The sequence below is a fragment of the Haplochromis burtoni genome, unplaced genomic scaffold (assembly GCF_018398535.1).
Source record: "Haplochromis burtoni strain Fernald_Lab_line unplaced genomic scaffold, NCSU_Asbu1 Contig_55, whole genome shotgun sequence".
Taxonomy (NCBI): Eukaryota; Metazoa; Chordata; class Actinopteri; order Cichliformes; family Cichlidae; genus Haplochromis; species Haplochromis burtoni.
Window position 1 is genome coordinate 943,905 of NW_024582416.1, and position 24,361 is coordinate 968,265.

Sequence of the window (24,361 nt, forward strand, 5' to 3'; positions counted from 1 at the left end):
TCTGATGCACCTTGAACTTTTATTCAACATCACAACTCCTGTAGTAGACATTTGGTCTGAGAGAACAGCAGACTATGGATATCTAGAGGTATGTCTCAACAGAAAACCACTACAGGTATGAAATGAACAAGAGAAGACAGAAGGTTAAAACATGGCTACAGGCCTGCATGCACAGAACGATGGAGGATATATTGTTCTCTAGGTAGGCGCTGCACAAACGGCGCAGCCACCGTTCAAACTGTAGGTCAGTCAATTCTGTGCAGGGAGCGTTCTTTTCAGTGAGCTGTCTAAAGCAGAGTTGCACGCACAGTCTGATGTACATCGCACAGTAGGGTTGGATAGCATCGTGAACGACAAATCCAGTCAAAAAGGCACAATCCCATCCTCAACAGTCACCCAGCAAAAAGCTTAGGGAAACATACAGGCTGAAGTCCTCAGACTAAAAAAAACTACAAGTCCCACGGTTGCATCCAACAAAGTGCTCTGTGGATGGATGGTATAGCAGCAACTTGAGTTACAAGAACATCAAATCGACCGAAGTGACAGCACACAGTGTGTGTGTGTGTGTGTGTGTGTGTGTGCGCGCGCACACGAGTCTGTAAAGCATTTTCCACTGGTCCTGGGTCAGAAAACAGTCCTAAAGCAAGTGTTTTAAACAGACAAAGCATGTTTATTTCAAACTAAAACAATATGCAGCCGACATCAGAACATCCCTCTGCTCCTTTTTCTTTTTCTTCCCCCGGGCATGTAATGTTCTGTTTGTGTTCACTGGATAATTAGAAACAAATTACAGACATTTATTTTGGGGATACAACATTTTCATGTTTTCTATTTAAAATGCTCATTTTTTTTCCCAATTATAAGCAGCTGTTCTGGTTTTAATGTATGGAGGCCATTTGTTCTGCTCAGGAGAAAAAAAAAGAAGAAAAAAAAAAAGCATTGCAAGACACCACAAAAGCATTCATTGAAAACTTTGCAGTAGCATTTTAAAAGAAGAGGAGACAGAAATTGGGCCAACAGCTGCCATTTTCAAGTATATCAATCCGTTGTCGAACAGCCAGGATTTCTTACTCTCTTCCATAGGAAGGTCAAAGCTAAATTTCCCCATATACAATTGAAACATTTTGGCAGGCAATTTGATAAAATTCACCAAGCTCATAATTAAAATGGGTGGTGTGGCATTACAACTTAAAAAAAAGGAAAAAACGAAATAAAATACAAACAAAAGTCTCTAACCATAAATCAGCTAATGAGCCTTCTATTTAAGTACACTGGTTTCTGTGAGGATAAAATCATTTGTTATCAGACAGTGTGAGTCAGTATTCGTCATGTCCCGTGTGGTGGTGGTAGTTTGCTGACATGAGTACAGAGAAGAAGAGACAACTTTACAAAATGATCTTTTACCTACTGAGTGATGATTATGTCCCCTCAGTGTCTGTGACAGTGTCTACCACTGGCAGACTTGCAGCATCCTCCACGGGCTCACTCTGATCATTGTCCAGCTCAGGTCCACTGACCCCCGGCGGTTGGGGAGAGGAGGGTCTCTCTTGTGACTCCTCCTCATCCTTCTGTCCACTTTTCTGCTCCTCCGCAGAGTGAGTCATATCTTCGGGGGGGCTGGCAGCTTTTGTGAAGGCCATGGATGAGTCCTGGGACGATGCCTCCTCAGGTGGTGAGGCATGGCTAGGGGTTTCACTGTCAGAAGAAGCAGTGGTCTGAGAGGCGGACTGGGCTATAGGCTGGGATGGTGAATCTGTGCGTGGAGAAGTCTCTGGTTGTGGCGACAACTCTGACTTTGGAGGCGCCTCAGTCAATGTGCTCTGACCTTCGCCGTCAGATGACGGGTCGTGCGAAAGCGTCGAGGGTGTCGGCTGTGCCTGGGGGGCTTCGGATGGAGTTGGGATTTCTGACTCAGGCTCGGGCACGGCTGCTTGGTTCTGTGATGGAGGAGGAGACCTGATCTGAAGTTGAGGCGCTGCCTGATTGAGACCCAGCAGAGGGAGCTTGCCCTGAGCTTGAGGCAAAAGCGGGTGCTGGAATCGTGGCTGAATCTGAGGGTTCAGTTTAAGCGGAGCAAGCACTTTGCCTTGGTTCAGTGTCAGGTTAGGATTGAGAGGTGGAGTTGGTAGAAGAGGTGTGGGCAGAGGGAGAAGGGGTGCTGAGCCTCCACGTTCGCGGTCCCTCTCTTTGTCGTGGTCTCGCTCGCGTTCGTGTTCTCTGGTGCGGTCGCGGCCCCTGTCTCTCTCGCGCTCCCTCTCGCGGCTGCGGCGGTTACCATTCATCTCCCTCCTGAAGTCAAAATCTCTTTCATCTCTATCTCTTTGCCTGTCCCATGGGCGTCTTCTTTCATCTAGGTCTTGATGGAGCTCGCTCTCAAAAGGAGCTGTGGCATTACCACTACGGTTCCAAGCCTGTGGCCCCCCAACAGTTCCAGCATTTACAGAAACACCGGCTGCTGTCCCGGGACGGTTATCAAAGCGGCTGGGGAAGTTCTGCCCAGGTGTGGGACCAGCCTCCGGGAAGCCCTTTGGACCACCTGGGGCCTGGGGGCCTCCTCGCATGCCATCACGTTCATCAAAGTCCCCTCTGGCTTGGTTCCAGCGGTTATCGGGTGTAAACCCCGCAAGAGCCTGCAGACGGCCTACGAGGCTAGATCTGGCTGGCTGAGTACCTGGGGTCTGGAGCAAAGGTGGTCTCACGCCTGCTCCTGATCCTGCAAGGGGCTCCCTATGCTCTGGGGGAGGGGTCCGCAGCAGACCCGTGCTCTGCTTTTCCATCGGAGGAAAGCGGTAGTCCTGGTCTTTGCCCTCGTCAGCTCCAGAGGACGACTCATCTTCTGTTTTGGATACATTTTCACTGGTTATGTTGGGGGGCCGGTGGAAGGGGTCCAGTTGAGGGAAGGGAGCCCTGGGGCGGGATTGAGCTTGGATTGGACTGTCTAGGAGGCCAGGGGTTTGCTGGGCATGGGCCTGCTGCATGAGCAGCGGGAAGCGAGCAGCGGCTCCGGGTTGGAGCAGGTTGGGGCGCACATCCAAAGGCAGCAGGCCGGGCATCCTCTGCCCACTCAGTCCAGACTGATGCAGGGGGTGGGTGAGGGAAGCTGTAGGGTGCATGCCCAGCAGACCCATTCCACTGCGGACAGCATTCTGCATGCCTGGAGATGAACACAAGTGCAGACAGAATTGTTAAAAAAAGGAGACATAAAAATGAATATTAGAAATAAAACTATTCAAACACATTAACGATGTGTCACCTTGCAGCGTGAGCTCCGCAGTAGCATCCATGCCCTCTGCAGACTGTGTTTTCTCATTAGCGGCCTGCTGAGTTTGCACTCCCACTGGGTTGAACACGCCAGCTCCTGGGATAGCCGAGGGCATGAAGCTACCCGGGATGGTGCTTGTTGGAGGAATCATAGCACCGAATGGTGAATCCTTGACAGCATCTTGGCTGGAGCCCACTGAAGGCTGAACCAGAGCTACAGGTAAAAAAACAAAACAAAAACATATTTAAACCTGACGGTCTAATAGGGAGCTCCACTTTCAAACTCACATCCATGTACTGGTCATAGGTGAAGCATATAGATACTCACAGGCAGATGCTGAGGCCATTCCTGCTGTCTGAGCAGCCTGCATGAAACCTGGACAAGAAAGAATCATTTGTGTAAGCTGGTCAATTTTTCATTGCCTCATCTTTTTACAACACGTGCATCATTTACCTGGCGGAGGTTGTGAGGCATTGAAGCTGGCCCTTATGAAGGGTGGCGGCGGCCCATAACCTGGCGGAGGTATGCCCATGGTGACAGGGAAGGCAGGAGGCACCAAACCGACCGCACTGGGAACTGCCTGTGCAACCGGAAGCTGAATACGAGGGATATAAGACTGTGTAAACAAAACGCTGTTAAAAGAAAAATAGTGTAACCTCCCAAGTTTTATGATACACAAATCCCTTAACACATTTCAGCAACTCAAAGTTTCTTAATGGTTTACAACAGTGTAGCTAAACTAATCAGAATCAAATCATGGAGGTGTACTCCTTTTACAGTTTACAGGCAGACTGTACCTGCACTGGCATCATGGTAACCTGCTGGTTGAAGGTCTCGGTTTGGGTGTTAGATGCTGCTGTAGTCTCAGTGCTTACTGGCTGACTTGCAGCTTCCTTGGCTTGTTCAGTATTCTTGGCAGCTTCCCACTCTGCAGACACAGACCAAAAAAAAAAAAAAATGTTAACAAATACTGTTCAATTATTTGTTTGGATTAAGGAGTTCAGTTCTTTCTTTCCAACTCAATCTTATTCCTCACCGAGTTTTCCAGTGGATAATAAATAAAGGGAATGGAGCAGAGAGTAAATTCACTTAGATGATGAAATGCCAAGATTTGTCTGCCTGGATAACTGTTTTGTTTTCATCATTTGTGCACAAACTCGCATGTTTGTCCTGCTTTTATTTCAACAAACACCGCCACAGAATTAACAGAGCCTGAGTCTGTGCCAAAGAAAGGCTCCTTTCCTCTTACCGTCATTGACAGTCTCCTGGTCGATGATTCCTCCTTCGGCAAAGCCATCCAGGTCATCCAGCTTTACCTTCTCCCAAGGTATGTACGTGACACCCAGGTCCACATCCCAAAACTGCTTGTACTCCTGCTTTACACCTTTGTTCAGAGCCCACGCAATCTGGATCAAAGACGCACAAAAGGTCAAGATAACAGATTAGTATTATTGTTTTTTAATAGTAGCTTCCTGTAATATACAACCATGTGCACCTAAATCTAAAGCTTCACCGTGTAGAACGAACAAAGAACACAATGGAATAAACTGTATAGGTAATGTGGACCTTGATGATTTTGGAGCCAATCTTAAACGTGCCGGTGCTGAGCTTCTGACGGGCACGGTATGCATCCTGCCTGTGGACCATACAGATGTAGGCACAACCTCTGGGAGGGATCATCTGCAGAGAGACACGAGGACAGGGGAGGTTAAAGAGAGCAAAAGAGCGTAGCGGAGAATACTGGCAGATTTGTGTGTCTGGTGAAAGAAGGCTAGTAAGACAGGCATTTAAAAAACACACAGGACAGATCATTAGGAACAGCTACAGTAATGACAGGCTGGGGCACCGTCATTACGTTTCTTGTTAAGAGATCAAAACTACACACTGCAAGAAAATTAGAGGGTAAAGGAGGGAGAGGTCTGCTTACATTGATGGACTCAATCTGGCCAAACTCTTCAAACAGATTGGTGAGGTCTTGCTGAGTGGCCTTTTTATCCACCTGGCCCACCCACAGAGTTGTGCTGCACACTAGGTAACGAGATGGGGAAAAAATAATGGGACTTTTACTCATCAGGGAAAAAAAAGGTTTGCAGGTGGTAAACTTAAAATATTTAACAGAACAGAACAATGACTTCCTCTTACCACTGAGAGTCTTGGACCGTATGGGAGGAAGTCCTTTCTTTTGCCGCTCCTTCTCTCGTTCTCGGGCGCGTCTCTCACTAGAATAAGACCGCGAGGACTTCCTCTTGCGATCTCTAGAGCGTGACCGCGACCGTTTTCGATGCTTGCGTTTCCGTGAGCCGGAGCGCGACCTAGACCTTCTCCTCTTTGGAGACCTAGGGAGAAACAACGCCAAACCTTTTGGGAATTCTCTCCATACTGACTTTTTGTCATGCTAATATTAAACCCTGAGCCTGTTCCTTTTAAACATCAAACCCATGTATCAAAAGTCAAACCAACCTGGAGCGTGACCTTGACCTTGTTCTAGACCGTGTGTTCAAGGTCTTCTTCTCTTCAGCCTCAAAGATTTCCTCTTCCATCCCATCCGGGCCTTCATCTAGATCCATGTCCTAGAAAACCCATGGGTAATTTCAGGTAAAGCCCATCTCTAGAGCTAACTAATCATTTAATGCAGTCCTGCTTTTAGACATGCATTTCTTTCCAAATATTAAGTGCATACACCAACCTCTAAGTTAGTGTAAAGTTGCAGTAATGGCCCACGGGCATACCTGCTGCTGGTTGTCTATGGAGTCGTCGATCTTATTCTCTGGCTCTGGAAGCTGAGGGTGGCTGCTGCTCTGAGCATTCGAAACTGAGTTCTCTTGCCCAAAGATCGAGTCCTGCCCTTCTATGTTCATTGCCTGCAAAAAAATGCAGAATGCAAGTTGTAGCAAATCATAAATCCAGAACAAACATAATGTTGAACAAGAAGGCCGCTCTGTGTGTGTGTGCTCTACCTTCTGCTGATGCTCCAGCAGCTGCTTCTGAAACTGCTCCAGGTTTTGCTGTTGAAGTTGCTCAGCCAACTGATGGAAGAGGGAGCTGTTAATGGGCTCCGACACCATGGGCCTGGAAGCAGTCAGCAGCGTGATTAGACACAAACTCTCAGGTGGAAGCAGCAGAATCACTATTAATGAAGGACTAAAACAAACGTCAAACACACTGAACTCACAGTTGAGATGTTGAGCTGTCCTTTTTAGATTCTTCATTACGCTCTGAATCGTTCCCAAAGTCAAAAGGACCCAAAAGTTTCTGCAACAGAAACAAAATGTGAGTAGAAGTAAAGAGAATTCAAATGAAGCAAGGATGCATGCCTTCAACAACATCCATGCACACAAGACCTTTGACTGTTTACATACAAAATTCCACTAACTTTGTGTTTTAACTCTTTTATAGATTTCTGTTTCATTTCTTTCTCGCTGGCCAATGAATTCTTACAAAAAGAAAAGTGTTTTTTGTTTCAATGAATGCAAATGTTTTTGCAAATACAAAAGAACAAAACTCCAATAAAACCGAGATGTGCATATATACATGGACCCAACTCAAAAACATAACGCCTCCAGCTCTGGCTGCCACAGAAGCATAAAAATAAACTCACAGCTGCTGACTGCAGCATTACCTTATTAAAAGAGGAGACCCTCTGCTCCAGGGGGTTGAGGCTGTTGGCAGTAGCTGCCGCAGTGAGCTGAGCTGTCAGAGCTTGCAACTGCACCACTAGGCCAGCATCCAAGGCCTGCAGCAGGGACGGTTGGGGCTTCTGCTGCTGCATCTGCAGACTCTGCACCAGCTGCTGGAGCTGTAACAGGCGACAACAAAGTAAGTTAAACACCTTCTTACTCCGACAGCTACACATGCTGCTTTGATGTAAACACTTTTTGGGAGGATGTGTTCACTTACCTGTTGTCCCTGGGGACTCTGCAAGATCTGGGCCACAGCAGCCACAGTGTCGGTGTTGGTAATCTGCGAAGCCCAGTCAGGCAGACCCTGCACTATGTTGGCTGGAGTGGCCGGTGTAGCCGGGGTCCCTGGATACACAGAGAGAATCACGAGGTTGCCGTGTTCAGATATGTTAAACACCACAGTAGCAGTGATTAGAAGAGCAAATCTGAACTTTAATGTGCTTCTACTGACCGGGTGTAGTGTTGTTGACCGGGGCAGCACTGCTGGGCATGACGGGTGTGACACTGGGAGGAGGAATCCCCGCTGCCATATCCAACAGAGGCTGAATGATGTCACTCTTGAAAACCGCATTCTTTTGCCACAGATTCAGAACTCTCACAATCTTACTCTGGAATTTGGATGACACAAAAACAATAAGACAAATTATTTACTCAAAAACCTTCTCTAAGACACATGATCTTTAAATATTTCTGTGACCGATCACACACGAGACATTCATACTCATTCACAAAACAGATCGCACTCATTCGAACGCCCTGTATGTCACAATAATGTCCTGGGAAACCGAGAAATGAGAAGCCACAGAGAGGAACAGAAAACCTATTAAAAATGGTCTAACCTTATCATCTGAAGGGCAGCGATAGAGGTGCTGGAACGTCGAGATGATATTCTTGCTGAAGCGCGGGGCAAATACGTCCTTCTCTGTGCCAAACTGGTGTCGGGACTGTCTGACGATCGAGTCGATGACATACAGCCCTGGGACTTTGTATTCAGGCTTGCACTGTCGAAGAAAGACAGCTGGTGTTGAGATATATGAACAGCAGAGCAACAAACGAATATCTCTGCACCTGCCTGGATGTGGCTCATGCTTCTAATTAAAGCATTAACTCACCTTCTGTATGAACTTCTCTACACTCTGGACAACATGCTTGTAGAACTGAAAGTAAAGCAAAGAGAAAAAAATATTTTGAGTGACTTGAGCAACAACATCGCAGAGCACAGTAACAAAAGGGGAACAGCACTGAGGGTTAAAAAAATAAAAGAGACTGGATGGAGGCTCTTAAGTAAATCGTCTTATTTCCCCGTTCCTCAGATTTACAAATTAATGACATGCACAAAAAAGAAAATAAATAAATAATTGCTTTTTTAAAGCTTAGTTCTGTTAAAGGAGGGTACAACAGACATGACAGATGGAGACAGCATCATCACTTTCTTGTGGATTTAAACAAGAATTCAAAAACTAAAAGGGCCAAATAATTAAAAAAAAACAATTATTTTACTATCTGCAACAGTGTGGCTGTTATTATTCATGTCTGTGAACAAACATCGCAATTACTGCATGATATAAAGTCATGAAATTTAACAGCTTTGCAGACAAGATCAAAATTACGGCTGAGGGCGGGAGTGAGCAAACTCATGAATACAGATTAAACACTGTAATGATCACACCAGCCTGCAGGACACTGGAGTTAGACAACTAGTAGCACTACTAGTATAGATATTCTTCTATAATTAAAATACAGGCAAAGTGACAAATTAAACCCTAAAGACTAAAAGAGTAGAGTAACAACAAATGTAGATGCTTTCACACAGTCCACCGTATGGAACAATTAGGCACTAACACACTGAGCAGGAAGACTGATTTTTTTTGTCACGCTGGAAAGACAAACATCTCAGTGATTTCAGAGGTTCATCTTCTTCCAGCACAGACATAAACCATAAACAGCTCCACGTTCTATGACCTTGATGACTGTGCATTAGTGTGATATGCAAGAAAAAGCAGAAGAGCAACATTTCCTCAGGGGAGAGTGTCAGTGCAGGGCAAAATAAGACAGCGTCAGCAAAAACACTCCATCTTTGGATTTATCTCCCATCTTTATTTTAACACTTTACTAGTTTACACTGCCACCCATGGATGGCAGAGTGGATTATCTATGCTAAACTTCAAAGGTCCCACATACATTTCTGTAAATTAACATAAATCAAGAGCTAGAAGTAACTTAGATTACTTAAACTAATCCAAACACCAGAATGTCAAATACTTGTACTACTCTGAAACTGAAAGGTTCTTCCTTATTTATAACTTACACCACTTAGCAACTCTTAGATATTTTGGCCTGCACAGCTGACATCTATAAAGATGTGCCAGTGTCAGGTCATTCCTGTGATATATGCAGGCCAGAGTGGGGTTTTTACTCCACATAAACAAATATTTGCCAAACAAAAAAGATTTCTGGGTTTACTAAAAAAAGTAACAATTTTTTAAAGTGCTATTTAGTTTAGCCAAATACAAAATTCAGGTCAAAAATATCAGCAAAATCCAGAGTTTTCTGTTAAATAAGGTAAAGCACACTGCTTGAATTAAATGTATGCAGACCAGTCCTGCAGGTATACAGCACAGGTATAACAACAAGAACAGCAACAGTCCTGACTTGTATGGCCAGTACTGCTTTTGTATGACATGTCCCAGGTTTGTGCCCCTGTGAGCCAAACTGTTTAAAATCCATTGTTTATGTACTTGCATTCAATTCCCCAAAAACTCAGACCAAAAGAGCAACAACTCAAGCTATAGGACCTTGCCTGAGTAAGCAGTAAAGCACCCTGGTAACTAGTCAGGATGAGGACAAGCCTGTCCTGGCTTCAGTAAAAGGATTCAGATCATGTTTTTTAAAAGACAGTTTGCCAGTCTTGTTTGTAGTCTAAATACAGGCCAACAGTTTTGGTCTGTTGATGGGATGTCTTCCTGCGTTACCAGCACTAAATTCTTTGCCTCCCCGCAAATTAACCTGGACATTGTGAGGGTTAGGCCCCTTTTCCCTGGAGTACCTACTCAGATTAACTCGCCACGACTCGACTTGGATCGACTGCTTTTCCATTACAATAGAGTACAGCTTAAATGTGAATGGTCATCGTCATAGCAATGCTGCTGAGCGTCCTGTGACGCATTTAGTATGCGATACGAACGCTACAGCAAAGGTGGACGTCGATCACTGCTCGGTCTGTGGCTTTTCGTCAGACTCGGGGACCACAGCGTCGTTTCAAAAATGGCGGTTTTGATTTTCGGAAACGAGAGACTCATGATTCATCAAGTGACACCACTGACCAGCCAATCGGTGGCATGCAATCTGATGACGTCAGATTTTAGTATCGGATTACTTGGTAGATCGGCCGAGCAGTACTATTTTAGTACCTGGTACCGGGTACTATGACCTAATGGAAAACCCCAAAAACTGTGGCGAGTTAAGCAGAGTAGGTACTAATGGAAAAGGTGCTTTCATCTCACAGAGGAAAAAAACCTTATGGCATGCACAGAAAAACTATTTCATAAATAAATCAGAAATGTCAGAAATAGGCTTAATATTGAGAGAAGAGAGATGGGTATTACAGTGTTAGCTTTAGTTTGTTTAAATCATTATGATTAAATCATTGTACTTGCTTTCATGGACATTTTTTGGCTGAGCACTTTACACTTGAAAGTAACAGCCTCACAGGCTTTTCTCATTTAAACAGGCAGCATTTCAGCGCTTTGACAGTAAAAATATTTGCCAGTTAGGCACCTTCAAATGTACTTTTGAAACTCTGTGCAGCACTAAAAGTGACTTAGTTTCATACAGAACTTTTTGGTAGACATTACTTTTGTGCACCCATTTGCAGCAAAATCTCTTCATATCACTGACATCTAGTTTAACTAGACAGCTGCTAATGCTAATATTGTACTCATGAAAGTGCATTGACGAAGATTAAACTTGAAGATTTTTTTGAAGCTTTCTTGTGAAGTTTAGATACACAAGTGCCATGTTAAAATACAAAAATCCCATCAGGAAGATCTTTGCTGGGGATCAAAGATTTATTACTGACTAGGGCTGCACGATCAATCGTTAGAAAATCGCGATCTCGATTCATACTTATGTGCGATCTCATTTCCAAATGACAACGATTTAAAAAAAAAAAAAAAAAAAAGACGACGATTGTACCGCATTTTGATCCGGGACGTAATCTGCATGAAAACAAGCGCTCACTCTTTCTGCTCAACAAATGACAAGGGCGGAGCCTTATACCACGTGATACAGAAGCTGTGCCGTGTGATGCTAAAATTAGCAGGGAAAAAACAACGGAGAGCACGTCAGGGATGACGAGAAAGTGACAGGAGAAAATCCGTCCCGGTCAACCACCCAAACATCAATAACGGGAACCTTATACAGCGCTTCCCTATACCCGTCGAACTCCCGCAGGCACAAAGAAATTACGGAGGCTATCACTTATCACCTGACCAAAGATATGGCTCCCATCAACACTGTGCAAAACGAGGGATTTAGGAAAATGATCAACACCCTAGACAAACGCTACACAGTGCCGTCCCGCAACTATTTTTCTATTGTTGCACTACCTGCTCTATACACGCAGTGTCGAGCAACGGTGGAGACGGAATTTCAAGCAGTACAACATTTTGCGGCAACAACAAAACGTGAGACATTTGTTGTTTTTATGTTTATTTATTGTTTTTATGTTCAGTCTCAACTGTTACGAAGTTGATGTGCAGTTAATAAGTGCAATAAATATTTATACTGGAAAAGAAAATCGTGAGAGAATCGTGATCTCAATTCTAAGCCAAAAAATCGTGATTCTCATTTTATGCAAAATCGTGCAGCCCTATTACTGACTCAGTCTTTTGTATATTCGTACAACTGCACAACAGCAATGCAGTTGTGGTTAAGCAAATGAAAGGGAGCCCTTCACCACAAGTATTTACACAGCCTGCTAAGAAAAGTCAGAATTTCTATTTAATGATGCAATTCTGCAAACAGCCAGCAGATGGAGTCAAAGTACAGCAGAGGAGCTGGTCTGATGATGTTTCTTTATCACAGAGAGGACTGTGGAGGAGTGATTCCAATTACATAAGTTCAGCTGCAGTCAAAGTTAAACTTATCTAAGGTAACATATCATGCAGAGCTTTTTCTAAAACTGCCAGCAATTTTTTTTTTAAAAAGTCATTAGATATGATACAAGTAAAGCTAAACAAGTAAAGCTGGTAGTTTTGAAATTTTGCCAACACATAAAGCTGCAAACTACAATATATACACATTATACATATGCAAGGGAAAGTGAAGCTGAAATAAGTCCACTAGAAATTTTCAAGACAAGAAATTTACAGCAGAAACTGTAAAGTATGAAGACTTAACATGGTGTGACTGTGAGAACTGCAGTATGCCATTTACAGACTCAAGCTTGCAGACAAACTTTAGTAACTTTATTCATTTACTTTAAAAAGCAATTGTCAGACTATTAAATAATTAAAGTAACTGCACCCTGGAAACAAAGCATGTCACCTTTGTTGTTTATCTTAGATTAATAAATGTGCACACTGAGCGACAACTTACGGCAAGTACACGTAAAACTACGAGTACTGCAACTCAACTACTATTGCCATTGTAACACTGGGCACACAGGACCAGCTTTCTGGGGATAACAGAGGGCTTCAAGCCCTGTTTGAAATGATGCCACTGTTAGATCAGCCCTGCAGAAAGACCAACTATTTCCTCCTTCAGAGTTCTGTCTCTTGCGATTATCTACTACAAGAATTAAAACCTACATAAAATAAGCTCCTCCAATGATCCAGCAACCTGCTAGCGATGGTTCTTCCCTGTGATCACTAGGATCATAAGCTGAGATGCTATGTTCAGCTCTGTCTGTCAGGAATTGTTGGCTCTTGAGTGGACCATTTAAACTGTTTAGAGGTGACTTGTTTTGTGATGCGACGCCGTAGGGAGACTGAATGGAAAATTACACATAACGAACTGAAACAACACTGAATACTGGCACCAGGACACATAAACAGTCCTTTAAAAGATTCCATTAGAAAGGAAAACTTGGCTTGGTGAATAAATTAACTGGGTGTTTCATCTTCACTCCATTCGTCTGCTGACGATGTATTTATATATTTTTTTTACTTTTGTATTCTCCCTGTGCTTTCCTTTAAGGTCTCTTCCTTGTACAGTAAAGGCAGACACTTCCTTTACGTGACCCTTAAACTGTGATTTAGCTTTAACAACAAAAGCAGCAGCAACTTAACTAATGAGTCAAGTTGGGTCTGGGTATGAAAAGCAAAGACAACTGTCGTGAACATTTAGCAGACAGTCTTCTTCACAGAGATTCTCCACCCTTTCCAGAAACCCTACTGAGCACATACTTTCACACCAAAGAATTAAAAAAACAAAAAAAAACAAACCACATGCTCATACATAACCTGCTGCAGTGTGGACCAGTCTCCAGGCAACTGATCACACACTGCACAGGCTGTGTGTGTGAAAGATATGAACAACACTACCTGCAACTGTTACCGAACTGCACTCATCCTTGTACTTCCAGACAGAAGACATGAGCAGCACAGTAGCATCACTGTGATTATGGTGGTTTGTGTCCCTCTATAGACATTTAGAAAGCACTGAGTAAGTAAAACACACGTGCATGTTTCTGATGAACAGATTATGAATTTAGGCAAGTATGCAAACACTGTAGATAATTATGTACTACTGTCATAATACTGTGACCCCCCCCACACACACGCACATTTTGAAAATGCTCGATGGAATAGACAGAAACTGAAAGGAGCAAATTACAGACCATCGTGCGATCAGACTACACCCATCTTCACAAGTATTACAGCAACTACTTTAAAAGCTTTTCTTCGACAGCACATGATGATGTGAGAGTGAGAAGGACTGAGACAAAAGCCAGAGAGTTAACGTCCCACTGTGCAGCTCATCCCTGCCATTCATGTTCAACCTTATCCACATATCACATAATCTAGTCTACCACTATCCATAATCAGTGGACATAAGTGGATAGATATTAGCTGAACAGGTTGTGAAATACGTTAAAGCCTGCCTCGTTCTTTCTTCACTTTTTTAAACCTCTAGTTCTACCTGAGCCGTTTTATGTTTGTAAAGCTTGATAAATAATTGTGAAGCACTTTGTAACTCTGCTATAATAAAGGTATTATCATTTATTAGTAACTTTGGTAACCTGCGGATGTCATGATGATGATGAAGACTTTTTGCCCAATGTAAATGATTAGGTTATATTTAATCTGGCAAATTTCTTCATGAGACAAAGTGATAAGGTGGTGTGACAGAGGGATCATTTAAGCAAAGCTGCAATCTTCACCACTTTTAACAGAGATGCCGTTCTTCACTCGAGGCACCAAACAAGCATCGGCCACATGCTAGCACGCGTGTGGCATTTCACTGCAGATATAGAAACCAGGACATGATCAATTCATACTTCCTGAATGAAACGTCTCTCTCAAACCGATGGCTCAGCAGAGAGCTTTGTGATTTTCTATGTCAGTCAGGATCATTTAGGCTGAGCTCAAACGTTTCACAGCACTGAAATGTAGCAGCGGAAAAAAACAAACTGAATTTGTTTATTTTGTTAATGTGTAATTACATTACACCAGCAGCCACTACATGCAGTCCTCACAGAAACACCACCTTAACTTCTGCAGACTTTTCTGCCACTGCAGGGTCTCAAATATTGCAAAGTGCCGCACTTTTCAGCAAGATTTAAAACATAATGCATTTAACATGGAATGTGATGAATGCTTTCATGTAGCTCTTAAAATAAACACTAAATCTTTGCTTGGCCAATTTTTTGCTTCATTCGTGTAACATGTGTTCAGATTTAAAGGGTTTCTGTCAGACTACTTAACCAGCCTAATTATTTTCTCTCAACCTGCAAATACTTCCAACATATAAAGAGTAACTTCATCTCTTTGTATTTAGCAGTCGGACTCAAACAGACTTTAAGTAAATAAACAAGATAAAACCCATTTAAAAATAAGTTACATATCCAGCAGTATTTTCTAACTGGACTCTGGACTTTTCAGATTAATATCTTTAAATTTCCACTCTAACCTGAGATGATACGTAAGGGACATTAGAATCCACTGTTACAAAGGACCATCGTGCCACATTTATAAGTATAAGGTAAGGAAATTTCCTCTGCTCCTTTACTGTCTAACAGAATTGTTTTTAAAAGCCATAACTGATCCTAGATCAGTGGATCTATTACACATTTAGTCAATGAGGCTCTCTGCTGTGTAGAAAACATCTGTTTCGAGCCTATTAGGCGACACAAATCCCTTTGAGGTTTGTGTCAGTGAGGGCATCCGGTGTAAAAGTCTGCCAAATCAGACGTGCACAACTACCTGCTGTGGTGGCCCCTGAATAAGGGAAGAGCTTCTATAACTGGTCCTCTATTAGCTCTCATAAAAGTAACCATGCTGGGTACAGCTCACTGAGCTGTGCAGCTTAAGGGTCTGAATCTGCCCCTGTTTGTTTACTGTGTCTCTCCCCCAGCCTTCCTGTCCACTCTCAAACTGTCCTGGCATTATACAAATATTCTAAAAATAATAAATATTCTAAGAAAGTATCCGAGTCACTGTGTGTGACTCTAGCAGCTAATGGCGTCAGCTTCATGAAGTAGATGTTAAATTTCTCGTTTGATATTGCAGCAAATGCAAAAAACATAAACGAAGCAGCCCGTTTAAGTTTAAAACATCCATTAAAAAAAGGAGAAAATAAAAACGGCATCGAAACATTTGCCAATAATTCCCAATAAAAGTTTTCAATACAAATTCACGTTTAATAATTAATCTTACAGCTTAAATAGCTACGTACATCTGAAGTATCCTGTAGAGTAAATCTGTTACACACCGAATGTGATGTGAAAAAACAACAACACGAAATTCAGAAATTTCCAGATCCAAACTTGTCGTGTAACATATATACACACCGAACCGGTCGGATTTTTGCTAAAATTGGTTAAAAAATAAACAAACAAATAAATAAAGGAGTAGACATGAAGCGATCATAAGCTGGTCTTGATGTTTCCAAAAAGAAAAGGAGGAAACAGATTCTGTCTGCATCCAGTTCTCAGGAGCAGCAGCAGCATTTTAAATCAGGGGCCTCGAGGGCCGGTGTGCTGCAGGTTTTAGATCTGTCCTTGATCCAACACAGCTGGTTTAAATGGCTAAACTACCTCCTCAACATGTCTTGAAGTTCTCCAGAGGTCTGGTAATGAACTAATCGTTTGAGTTGGGACTTTATCTGAAAATGGAGAGGAATCATTTAAGAGAGAGCCGACTGACCTGGAGCAGCATCTAACCGTGCGCCTGAGGTTAAATAGGACTATTTTACCATTTCCATCTCATTGTGTATTCAGTAACAGTGCGCGATTTGAGTTACGAGCACACCTGTTGCGAAATGCAGTGATCCAATTGGTCAGATCTCAGGGCTCGCAAAATCGCTAGCCCGACGTCCCACAACTAGCGATATCTCCGGTCGGGCGACCAAAATCTATCTCAGCCCCGCCCGTCGGGTTATAGCCCGATGGGCGTTTTGGATCTGAAAAATCTAAAAGATGAAGCCTGATTCAAAAATAAATGCAGCAAATTCCTCCAGTGAAATTACAAGGCTGGAAGTCAGTGGCGGCAAAATGACTTAAGATCGGGTCATTTTAGGTCAGTCTAAAAATATTTTAAACTCACAAAATATTTGCATGGATTTTATTAGTTGTATCCTGTAATAACTAATCACCTACCCTGTGTGTTGTTTCCTCAGACTGCAGAGAGGTTCCTAATTATTCCTGATCATTCATTACCTGACACACACTGTTATAGCTGCTGTCAGGTTAGGTTACTTTTAATATTTAATGTCTTTTTGGTTCAAATAATGGTAGTTTGGTGACAACTGTAATTTTTGCACCAACTTATAGTTTAAGCCAGTGCTAAAGGTTGCTGTTACAGTTCTCGTATTGCTACCTTTTAGTACAAACTGAACTGTGAATGAGAAAAATATAGTTTGTTGCAAAAGAAACCACTTGCCTGTGGGCCACACAGACGCTTGGAATTAAAATAATCCACTGAGACCAATTCATTTCACAATAATCTTCACAGGTAATTTTAGGTCTTAACGGATTCTGTGCAGACGGGGATCAGTATCACTTATTGCATGGTTTAAAGGGGAATGTTTCAGAGATTTTTTGTGTTGAAAGCTGTCCTTTTCCTGGAAGTACAGACAGACTGATACACACAAACAACACAAAGAAAAGAGCGAGACATCTACAGCTGCTGGTGGGCAATGCCAAGTGGGTCAACAAGGGTAAAATATAGGCAACCTACAAGCGTACCCAGACTGTGTAAGTGGAACCCGGCTGGTTCAAAACCATGTATTTCTCTCCTACTTGTTGCTAGTCACAGACGAAATGCAGAATGTGGCAAAAACCCAGCATTCGCTGGTTTGTAGCAAGTCGCCGGTAGCTGTGCACCTTACAGGCGTTAACGGTTTTACATTAATGCCACGCTTTCATCAATTTTTAAATAACTTGGCTGTGAAAATAATTGTCTGAACATGTGTGAGTCTGTCAGGCTGCTTCAAGAGAACATTTTAGAGCACAGCTGATGATCATGAGTTAAGGTAACTTATCCTTTTTTAAAGTGCAAGACTGTCTCTTCTTATCCAAACTCAAGATACGCTGAAAGACAAACTAAAATCCTGTCTTTAATCATTCATCCAATTTCAGTATATGGAGAATAGTAACAATCCAGTAAGGTTAAGTGCTCTTCAGATGCAACCTTACTCTGAGGCTGTACTGCCCATTAAACCAAATTAAAGATTCGATGCTGTGTCCACAGGAACAGTTTTCTGTGCTGGAAGTTTCGATTTTACAGTGAAGTCCTTTGTACAAAAACACTTGAAGTGCACTGGGTTGGAAGATGCTAAGTTTCTGTAGCACTGCTGTTCATTCCTCTTATAGATATCTACTCTAAATAATAGCAGAGAGTAATCTAACTCTGGCAGTGACTAAAAAGACCATTTCTAATCTGGCTATGAATGAAAATTACTTTTAGAATCTTCATTCATTTTGAATGGCAGCATAAAAACTGCTGCCTGTGGACATCAGTCTCTTAGAAATTTGTGCTGAATGGGTAACATGATAACAAAGCATCTGAGATGTAATGTCAGATGCTTTGTTGCACCATCCCGGCTGGTCACATATGCATCGTTTTCCATTTATTATTTTTGTTTATCACGTATGTTGGCTGTTTTGAAATGATCAGCAACGTTACAGAGAAACTTCTAAAATCATGTGCCGTCCTATCCTACGGATCAGCTCCAGCACTGAAGCGCCATCATCAATTTAGTTTAAGCTCTCTAAGCTTTCCTCCATCTGAGCACGACTCAACAAGAAGCAACAGCCCCAACCTTTCATTCAAATCACCATCTGAAATATGTAGATTCAACTGGATTTCTCAGTTATTTTACACGGTATCATGAAAAAGGCAAACTTCCTGCGTGTACAAAAGACATCAATTACGACTGCTTTGCCAAAACATGGATTTACAATTTTTAAACTGTGAACCAGACAAACCTCAAGCTTCAATGAAATAAATATAAGATTCTAATAAAAACTTAGTCTTGACATGCAAATCTGAGTATTGCTGGAGATAAAAGCACTAAACGTGTATATTTAATGTTAAAGGACTCATGCAGTTAACTGTATACTCAACATTTAATAAGTCACTGACGGCATCTTAAACCCAAAGCTAACACATTTCCGCTCCAGCTCCATCCAACATGAAGCAACACAGAAGACTGACTTTAATTAACTGCACCAAACACAAATATCTTCAAATAACTCATGAAGAAAATCAACAAGACTGCAACTTCAATTTGAAAAACAAGAGTTCAAAGCCAACATCGACCAACGCAAGACAACCAGAACAGCAAAAGCTGTGCATCTCTGGGTGTGTGGGAACAAATTCAGTTAAATTATTTTAGTCTTCTTCCATCTTCCTTGTGAAACAACCCATACTCCTACCTAAGCTGGTTAGGGATTCTCTTATCTCTTTGTAACTCTCTCCACCCCATCCTCCTGCTTCACTTTCAGTGCTTTGGGGGAGCTGGGAGAGCTGCTGAGGGAAGGGGAAACGGGTGTTATTCACAGGTAACACAAGGCATAGAAACACCACAAGAAGAGCAGTTCCTTTAGAGTGCAAACAGGACAAAGAAATATAACATGAGAGGACTTTTGTTAAAGGCTGGTGTCCTGAACTCAAAGTGTCAGGCCCAGAATTCAAATGACTAAAAAAATAACTGTCATTTTATAAAGAAGGAAACTGTGTTTTGGTCCTTGAGTATTTCATAATAAGAACAACTTTAAGCAATGAAGTCTAAGGAGAATTTGTTAGTGACTAATGATCAGCGATGCAAAAGACCCCCGAATTATAGGCAAAGTGTGCAGGATACCAGCCAAGCATGCATAATAAAAAGCACCGTTCTGGGAAAACACTTTTTTGCCCACTTTGAAAAGTAAAAATGACCTTCACCTTTTATAAATCATCTATATATAAAATTAAGTAATAAAATTTAATTTAAAAAAAACCAGCAGCATTTCTTTGGGTTTCAACTGATTTTTTTTACTACTAAAATTTCTCCAGATGTAGAGTCTCATTTTCTGCTTGGGTTTTTAAGACACAGATTTTGCTGTGTATTGGCTACATGCCATGTGTTAAGGCCCATTTATCCCCATGAATCATCATGTGTTTATGATACACTGACAGACCTGTAAACAGGAACCAACATGCAAAACTACTAAAATATAACGGTCCACCTGCAACATGAGGACGCACAGTTACTGTTGAGTAAGCAGGGTGAGACTTTTATTGCTATTTGTTCATTTTGTGACGTTAGAACTAGTTACAAATTCAGCTAAACTAATAATAGTCAAGTACAAGAGCTTAAAGCATTTAACAGCACGCAAGAACAGAAATGGCGCCAACTACTTTCAACACTATAACAGCTAACAACTATACAGCTACGCATGTGTCTACACTTTATTTTCAAAATCAGAAAAAACTACAAAATAAAAGCGGAGGTCGGAACTCACTGTAGGATTTTATTTTTCCTCCATCAAAGTCATTCTAGGAAGTTGTCCATAGATTCAAAATCAGACAGCAGTAAGATATATTTAAAAAGCTAATTTGGTTGCATCCCGCAATGTAACTCACTATTTCCATGACAACATTACACTGTTTCCCACATATGGAAAAGTATTCAAGCTCAGTCTCAGTGGGCAGAAACGCCTCCCAAAACAAATTCACTGCCATGTATCCTTTAATTTAGCCAGATTAATAACCAGCTCTATCTTTATCAAATTTAATTTCAGCCTAATTATAACACTCGGCACTTGTTATTATGAGATATGAATATTGCAAACAAAAATTAAAAAAACAAGTACTGCAGCTTTTACACATGTACCACTGAACATAATCAGGTCAGAATAACAACTGGTTGCGTATCATTTTTAATCAGAGGATTTGCAGTTATGGTGCTACATCATAGGAAAATAATGACCAAAAACCAAACTAATAAGGCAGATGATGTGAAGCTGTATTCTTTTTAAAATCGTCCACACCTTATTTGATGCTCACGCAACACAAACTGCTGACTGAAGATTGTTCTGTTTGTTGTAATTGTGTAAAATACACAAAAGACTCCAATAGGACTGGTTTATACTGGGATCAGTCTAAATCTGTTACAGTGGTCAGATTAGGCATTTGTAGAGCCTTGACCGAGTGATGCATCAGACCACAGATCAATCAAAGCCAGCAGAAGGGGCGAATTTGCTCCAGAATATTTAGCACAATCAGTAAAATCTGGAGATTATATGACACAACCAGGGTATACTAAACGTGTGATTGGCAAGTTGTTGGCCAATGAGAAAGTTCACAGGTTCACAGTCAGGTCCTGCTCTCCTCATTCATCATTTTGGGTTTTAAACCCGTAAGATAACAAAGGCTAAAACGCTCATTTTAAATGATGTCACAGTGGCAAGCTGCCGTAGTCTGAATGTGGCTTAATACGCTGTTGGCACCTAATACATTTACCTTAATGTTTTATGTCTAACATCTGTTTTATTTAGAATTATAACCGATTTACTCAAGGCATCCCATCTATATTTTTCAGACCACAAGAAGTGCTAAAGCCGCTGTGCACTGCTGTTGGCTGCTGATGTGTTAATATATGTAAAAACTGATCAAATGCAGCCTTTTAAAAACTTTGTATTCACAATAACGTGTGTAGAATTTCCAATGTATAAAAGAAATCTGTTATCAGTTTGTGAATTCAGCCATGATTTCAAATAACAGCAATAAAACAGTTATCTCATATGTTAAAATAACAAAGCAGACTTATATAAATAAAAATAATGACTGTTACTTTAATTCCCGAGTTTCTGGCACTGTGCACGCTGGCTCACTGCTCAGGAATGAAGCTACTGTTATACTTGTTACTAACATCTTTGCCTTTTACACAATGAAAAGTCAGTTTTATTAAAAAAAAAACTTCTATACCTAAAACGAAGAGACTTATAAATACAGATGGTGAAAAATGTCTCTTCAAGCTTGAAAATGTTATTTACTAACAGCCTAGCACATAAATGAACTTTGTGCAGTAACAGGCAACGTTGATATGCAGACATTAACTGAAGCAGGCAAAAAAACCTCAGTGTGATGTGATACATGACCTGTTTTTGAAAACAGAATAACTCAACATCACTGGGTTCAGTTACTTTCCATACACTCAAAATGTTAACTTTACCAATGTTCAACACATAACAAACAAATGTCTGATTAGAAATATACTATAAGAAAACTACATAAATTGATAAAAACCTATAGATTTGATTGGTGTTCGACTTTGCTGAAACTCCCTGTTCAACTGGGATGTTTGGCTAGCGAGGTACTTCAGTCTCACTGCACCCCTCTAATCGTCATATTTCCCACACATATAAATCAATAAAGTCATTTCTATTGCATGAAAAAAAATCAATTAAAAAAAAATTGTTTATTGCTTGAAGGCTGATGAGAAACCATAAAAGGTAGCAGAAGAGCAACACCTCATATATTTTTTAATTCTTAGGTAATTCAGCTTTCCTGGGCTTTTATTAAACTGTTCTATTATTAAAAGTTATGCAAACACCACACAGTTTTACAGCAGAGCAGATGAGTTGCACACACTGCTGTTGAGTTTATATAACCCTACATTCCTTTGTAGTTTATCCAGTAAACAGCATAAGATTAGCATAAGATTTTTTTTTTTTTTAAAGCAGCTTCTTTTGGCTGCTCCCTTATTCACACGTGGTCATTACAGCATATTTGATTTGGTATATTTTACTCCACATGCTGTTCCTACGCACAAATGTATTATGTTTCCTTTTGTCTAGAATTGGAGGTCTTACGTGTGTTAAGCCAAAGGGCATACAACCACCTGCACTGCCATTGTAGTAAAAGTCAACATTTATATTTTCATCTTTATTCCTTTAAATACCAATAACCACATATTGTTTTGGATGCTTGATTTAAAGACCAAACCAGAATGTGACTGAAGATGAGCTGAGAGTAAAAGTTCAATTTTGGTCCCACATTTTCTTTACCATCTTCATACTGGATAACATTAACATACCACAACTCTAGTGGGCTGTGACCTAAATTGAGATTTAAAAATTACTTGAGGTCTATTCTACTGTAGGAGCAACTCAACAAAACTAGAATAATGTTGGTTGCTAGACCATGCATATGTTTATATTCATTGGGAGCCAAGGAACAGTTCTCTTTAATAATCATGTCTTTATTCCTCTATTACCTGCCTCATCCTATAACACTGCATACTTACTTTTATAGCCTTTATTCCAGACTTGGTGATCTGAGTCATCTTGGCCTTGGAGATGGGGGGCTTGTATTCATTCAATGAGTACAGCTGAAATATGAAAGGAAAAAGACAGAGAACAGCTTGTTTAAATACTGAAGTGATCCTATAAGAACCGTAAACTGCCACCCAATAGCTTTCTAAATGAGTACCCCCCTTCACCAACTACAAACTTTTATTAACAATTTAAAGAACCTTGGCTTTCGCTATCATGGGGCTCAGAGAGACCCCAAGTTCACAATAAAGCGACGTCGGGGGCTTGCCTCTGACTCAGGTATTTGCGTTAGTATCGTCATTAAAACAAACACTCACAATTCGATTGCGGTCGACAGCGGATTGATTTTTTACTAGGATTAAATGCAGGTGTTATTTACAATGATCATCATGCTAAAGCAAAGACTTCGTGTTATGTAGACAAATGACGGCTGCGATCTCCGCTTGGAGGCTTCAGATAGCTAAGGCTAAACTTAACAGTGTGGATATGCGCTGCTACTTCACATTGTTTAGGTTGCATATACCGGGAAGCTAACTGTAATTTGGAAAGTACTGATTCACAATCATTTGTTGTTTCTTTCCCAGGTGAATGAGCGCTACTCTGCCCATGGTCACATCAGATAGTTAGCTCAAGCGGTTTTGCTAATTTGGAGCTAGCTAGCGAGCTAGCTATTTAGCGCTACTGGCAGCCGCTGGGTTATATTTGTTCACAGAATTTAACCCTGATTAGGGCTGTACTAACAAATTAACTCTCTTCTTGCATGATGTGTGGCCAGTTTATACGAAGTACACTCACTGACTTTACGTTACCGCTGCACTGCTGTGCAGAAACAGCGGCCTTGCCAAACACTACCCTCTTCTTTACTAAGATGCTAACGTTAGCCGACTAGCTACCGCGACTGTGAATTAGACAACATATCCTCAATATACTCAAATCTTTTAGCGAGAATCTCTTACAAACCTCATTGTTAAAGGCTTTGACCGCCTCCATAGTGTTGTATTTCGACTGGCAGACCACAGTAAATATTTACAAACGTCTCCTCGATAACCGGTTAGAGGCGTGCATGCCCGACGCTTGCTGAGATGGAGGAGACTGCCAATATGGCGCATAACCTCAGCGGGGAATGTGGAGAGAAACCGGCGACTCCTAGCGTCAACGAGTCGTATCAGACGGAATGTTGGTGTATAATGAGACCTGATATGATGTGTGGTGACGGTGGCACTGACAGAAAGACACGAGGCTGAACTGGAGGTGTTAAGATTTTCATTGTGACTGACCACAGTGGAGAAGATTCGGTTAGTGCATCAGGGGGACAGGTTGGGCGGTTTGGAGACAAAGTTGGGGATGCATGGCTGAAATGGTTTCAACCGATGATGCTTTGAAGAGGAGAGAAAGTGGTCAAGTTGGACAAAGGATGCCGAGGATGGAGCTGCCAGG

General features: G+C 41.6%; 1 protein-coding gene across 5 annotated transcripts; it reads right to left on the reverse strand.

The window, feature by feature from the left end:
• Nucleotides 1-24,098, reverse strand: scaf8 (SR-related CTD-associated factor 8). 5 transcript variants are annotated; one of them, XM_005922363.3, is made up of 21 exons: nt 23,885-24,098; nt 22,897-22,980; nt 8,055-8,099; nt 7,782-7,943; nt 7,394-7,550; nt 7,160-7,287; nt 6,882-7,058; nt 6,435-6,514; nt 6,220-6,331; nt 5,992-6,123; nt 5,723-5,832; nt 5,405-5,598; nt 5,190-5,290; nt 4,829-4,942; nt 4,512-4,668; nt 4,060-4,190; nt 3,716-3,878; nt 3,590-3,637; nt 3,254-3,475; nt 1,405-3,154; nt 1-768 (listed from the first exon to the last, which is right to left on the reverse strand). In XM_005922363.3, exons 1-20 carry the CDS (start codon nt 23,912-23,914, stop codon nt 1,419-1,421), a joined length of 4,083 nt encoding a protein of 1,360 aa, XP_005922425.1. In that variant the 5' UTR covers nt 23,915-24,098; the 3' UTR covers nt 1-768; nt 1,405-1,418. The 5 variants fall into 5 exon arrangements, with proteins under 5 accessions (XP_005922425.1, XP_014189084.1, XP_014189082.1 ...); XM_014333598.2 differs by adding an exon at nt 19,043-19,136 and having other exon boundaries at nt 1-3,154; nt 23,885-23,902; XM_014333596.2 differs by having other exon boundaries at nt 1-3,154.
• Between the last annotated feature and the right edge of the window lie 263 nt (nt 24,099-24,361).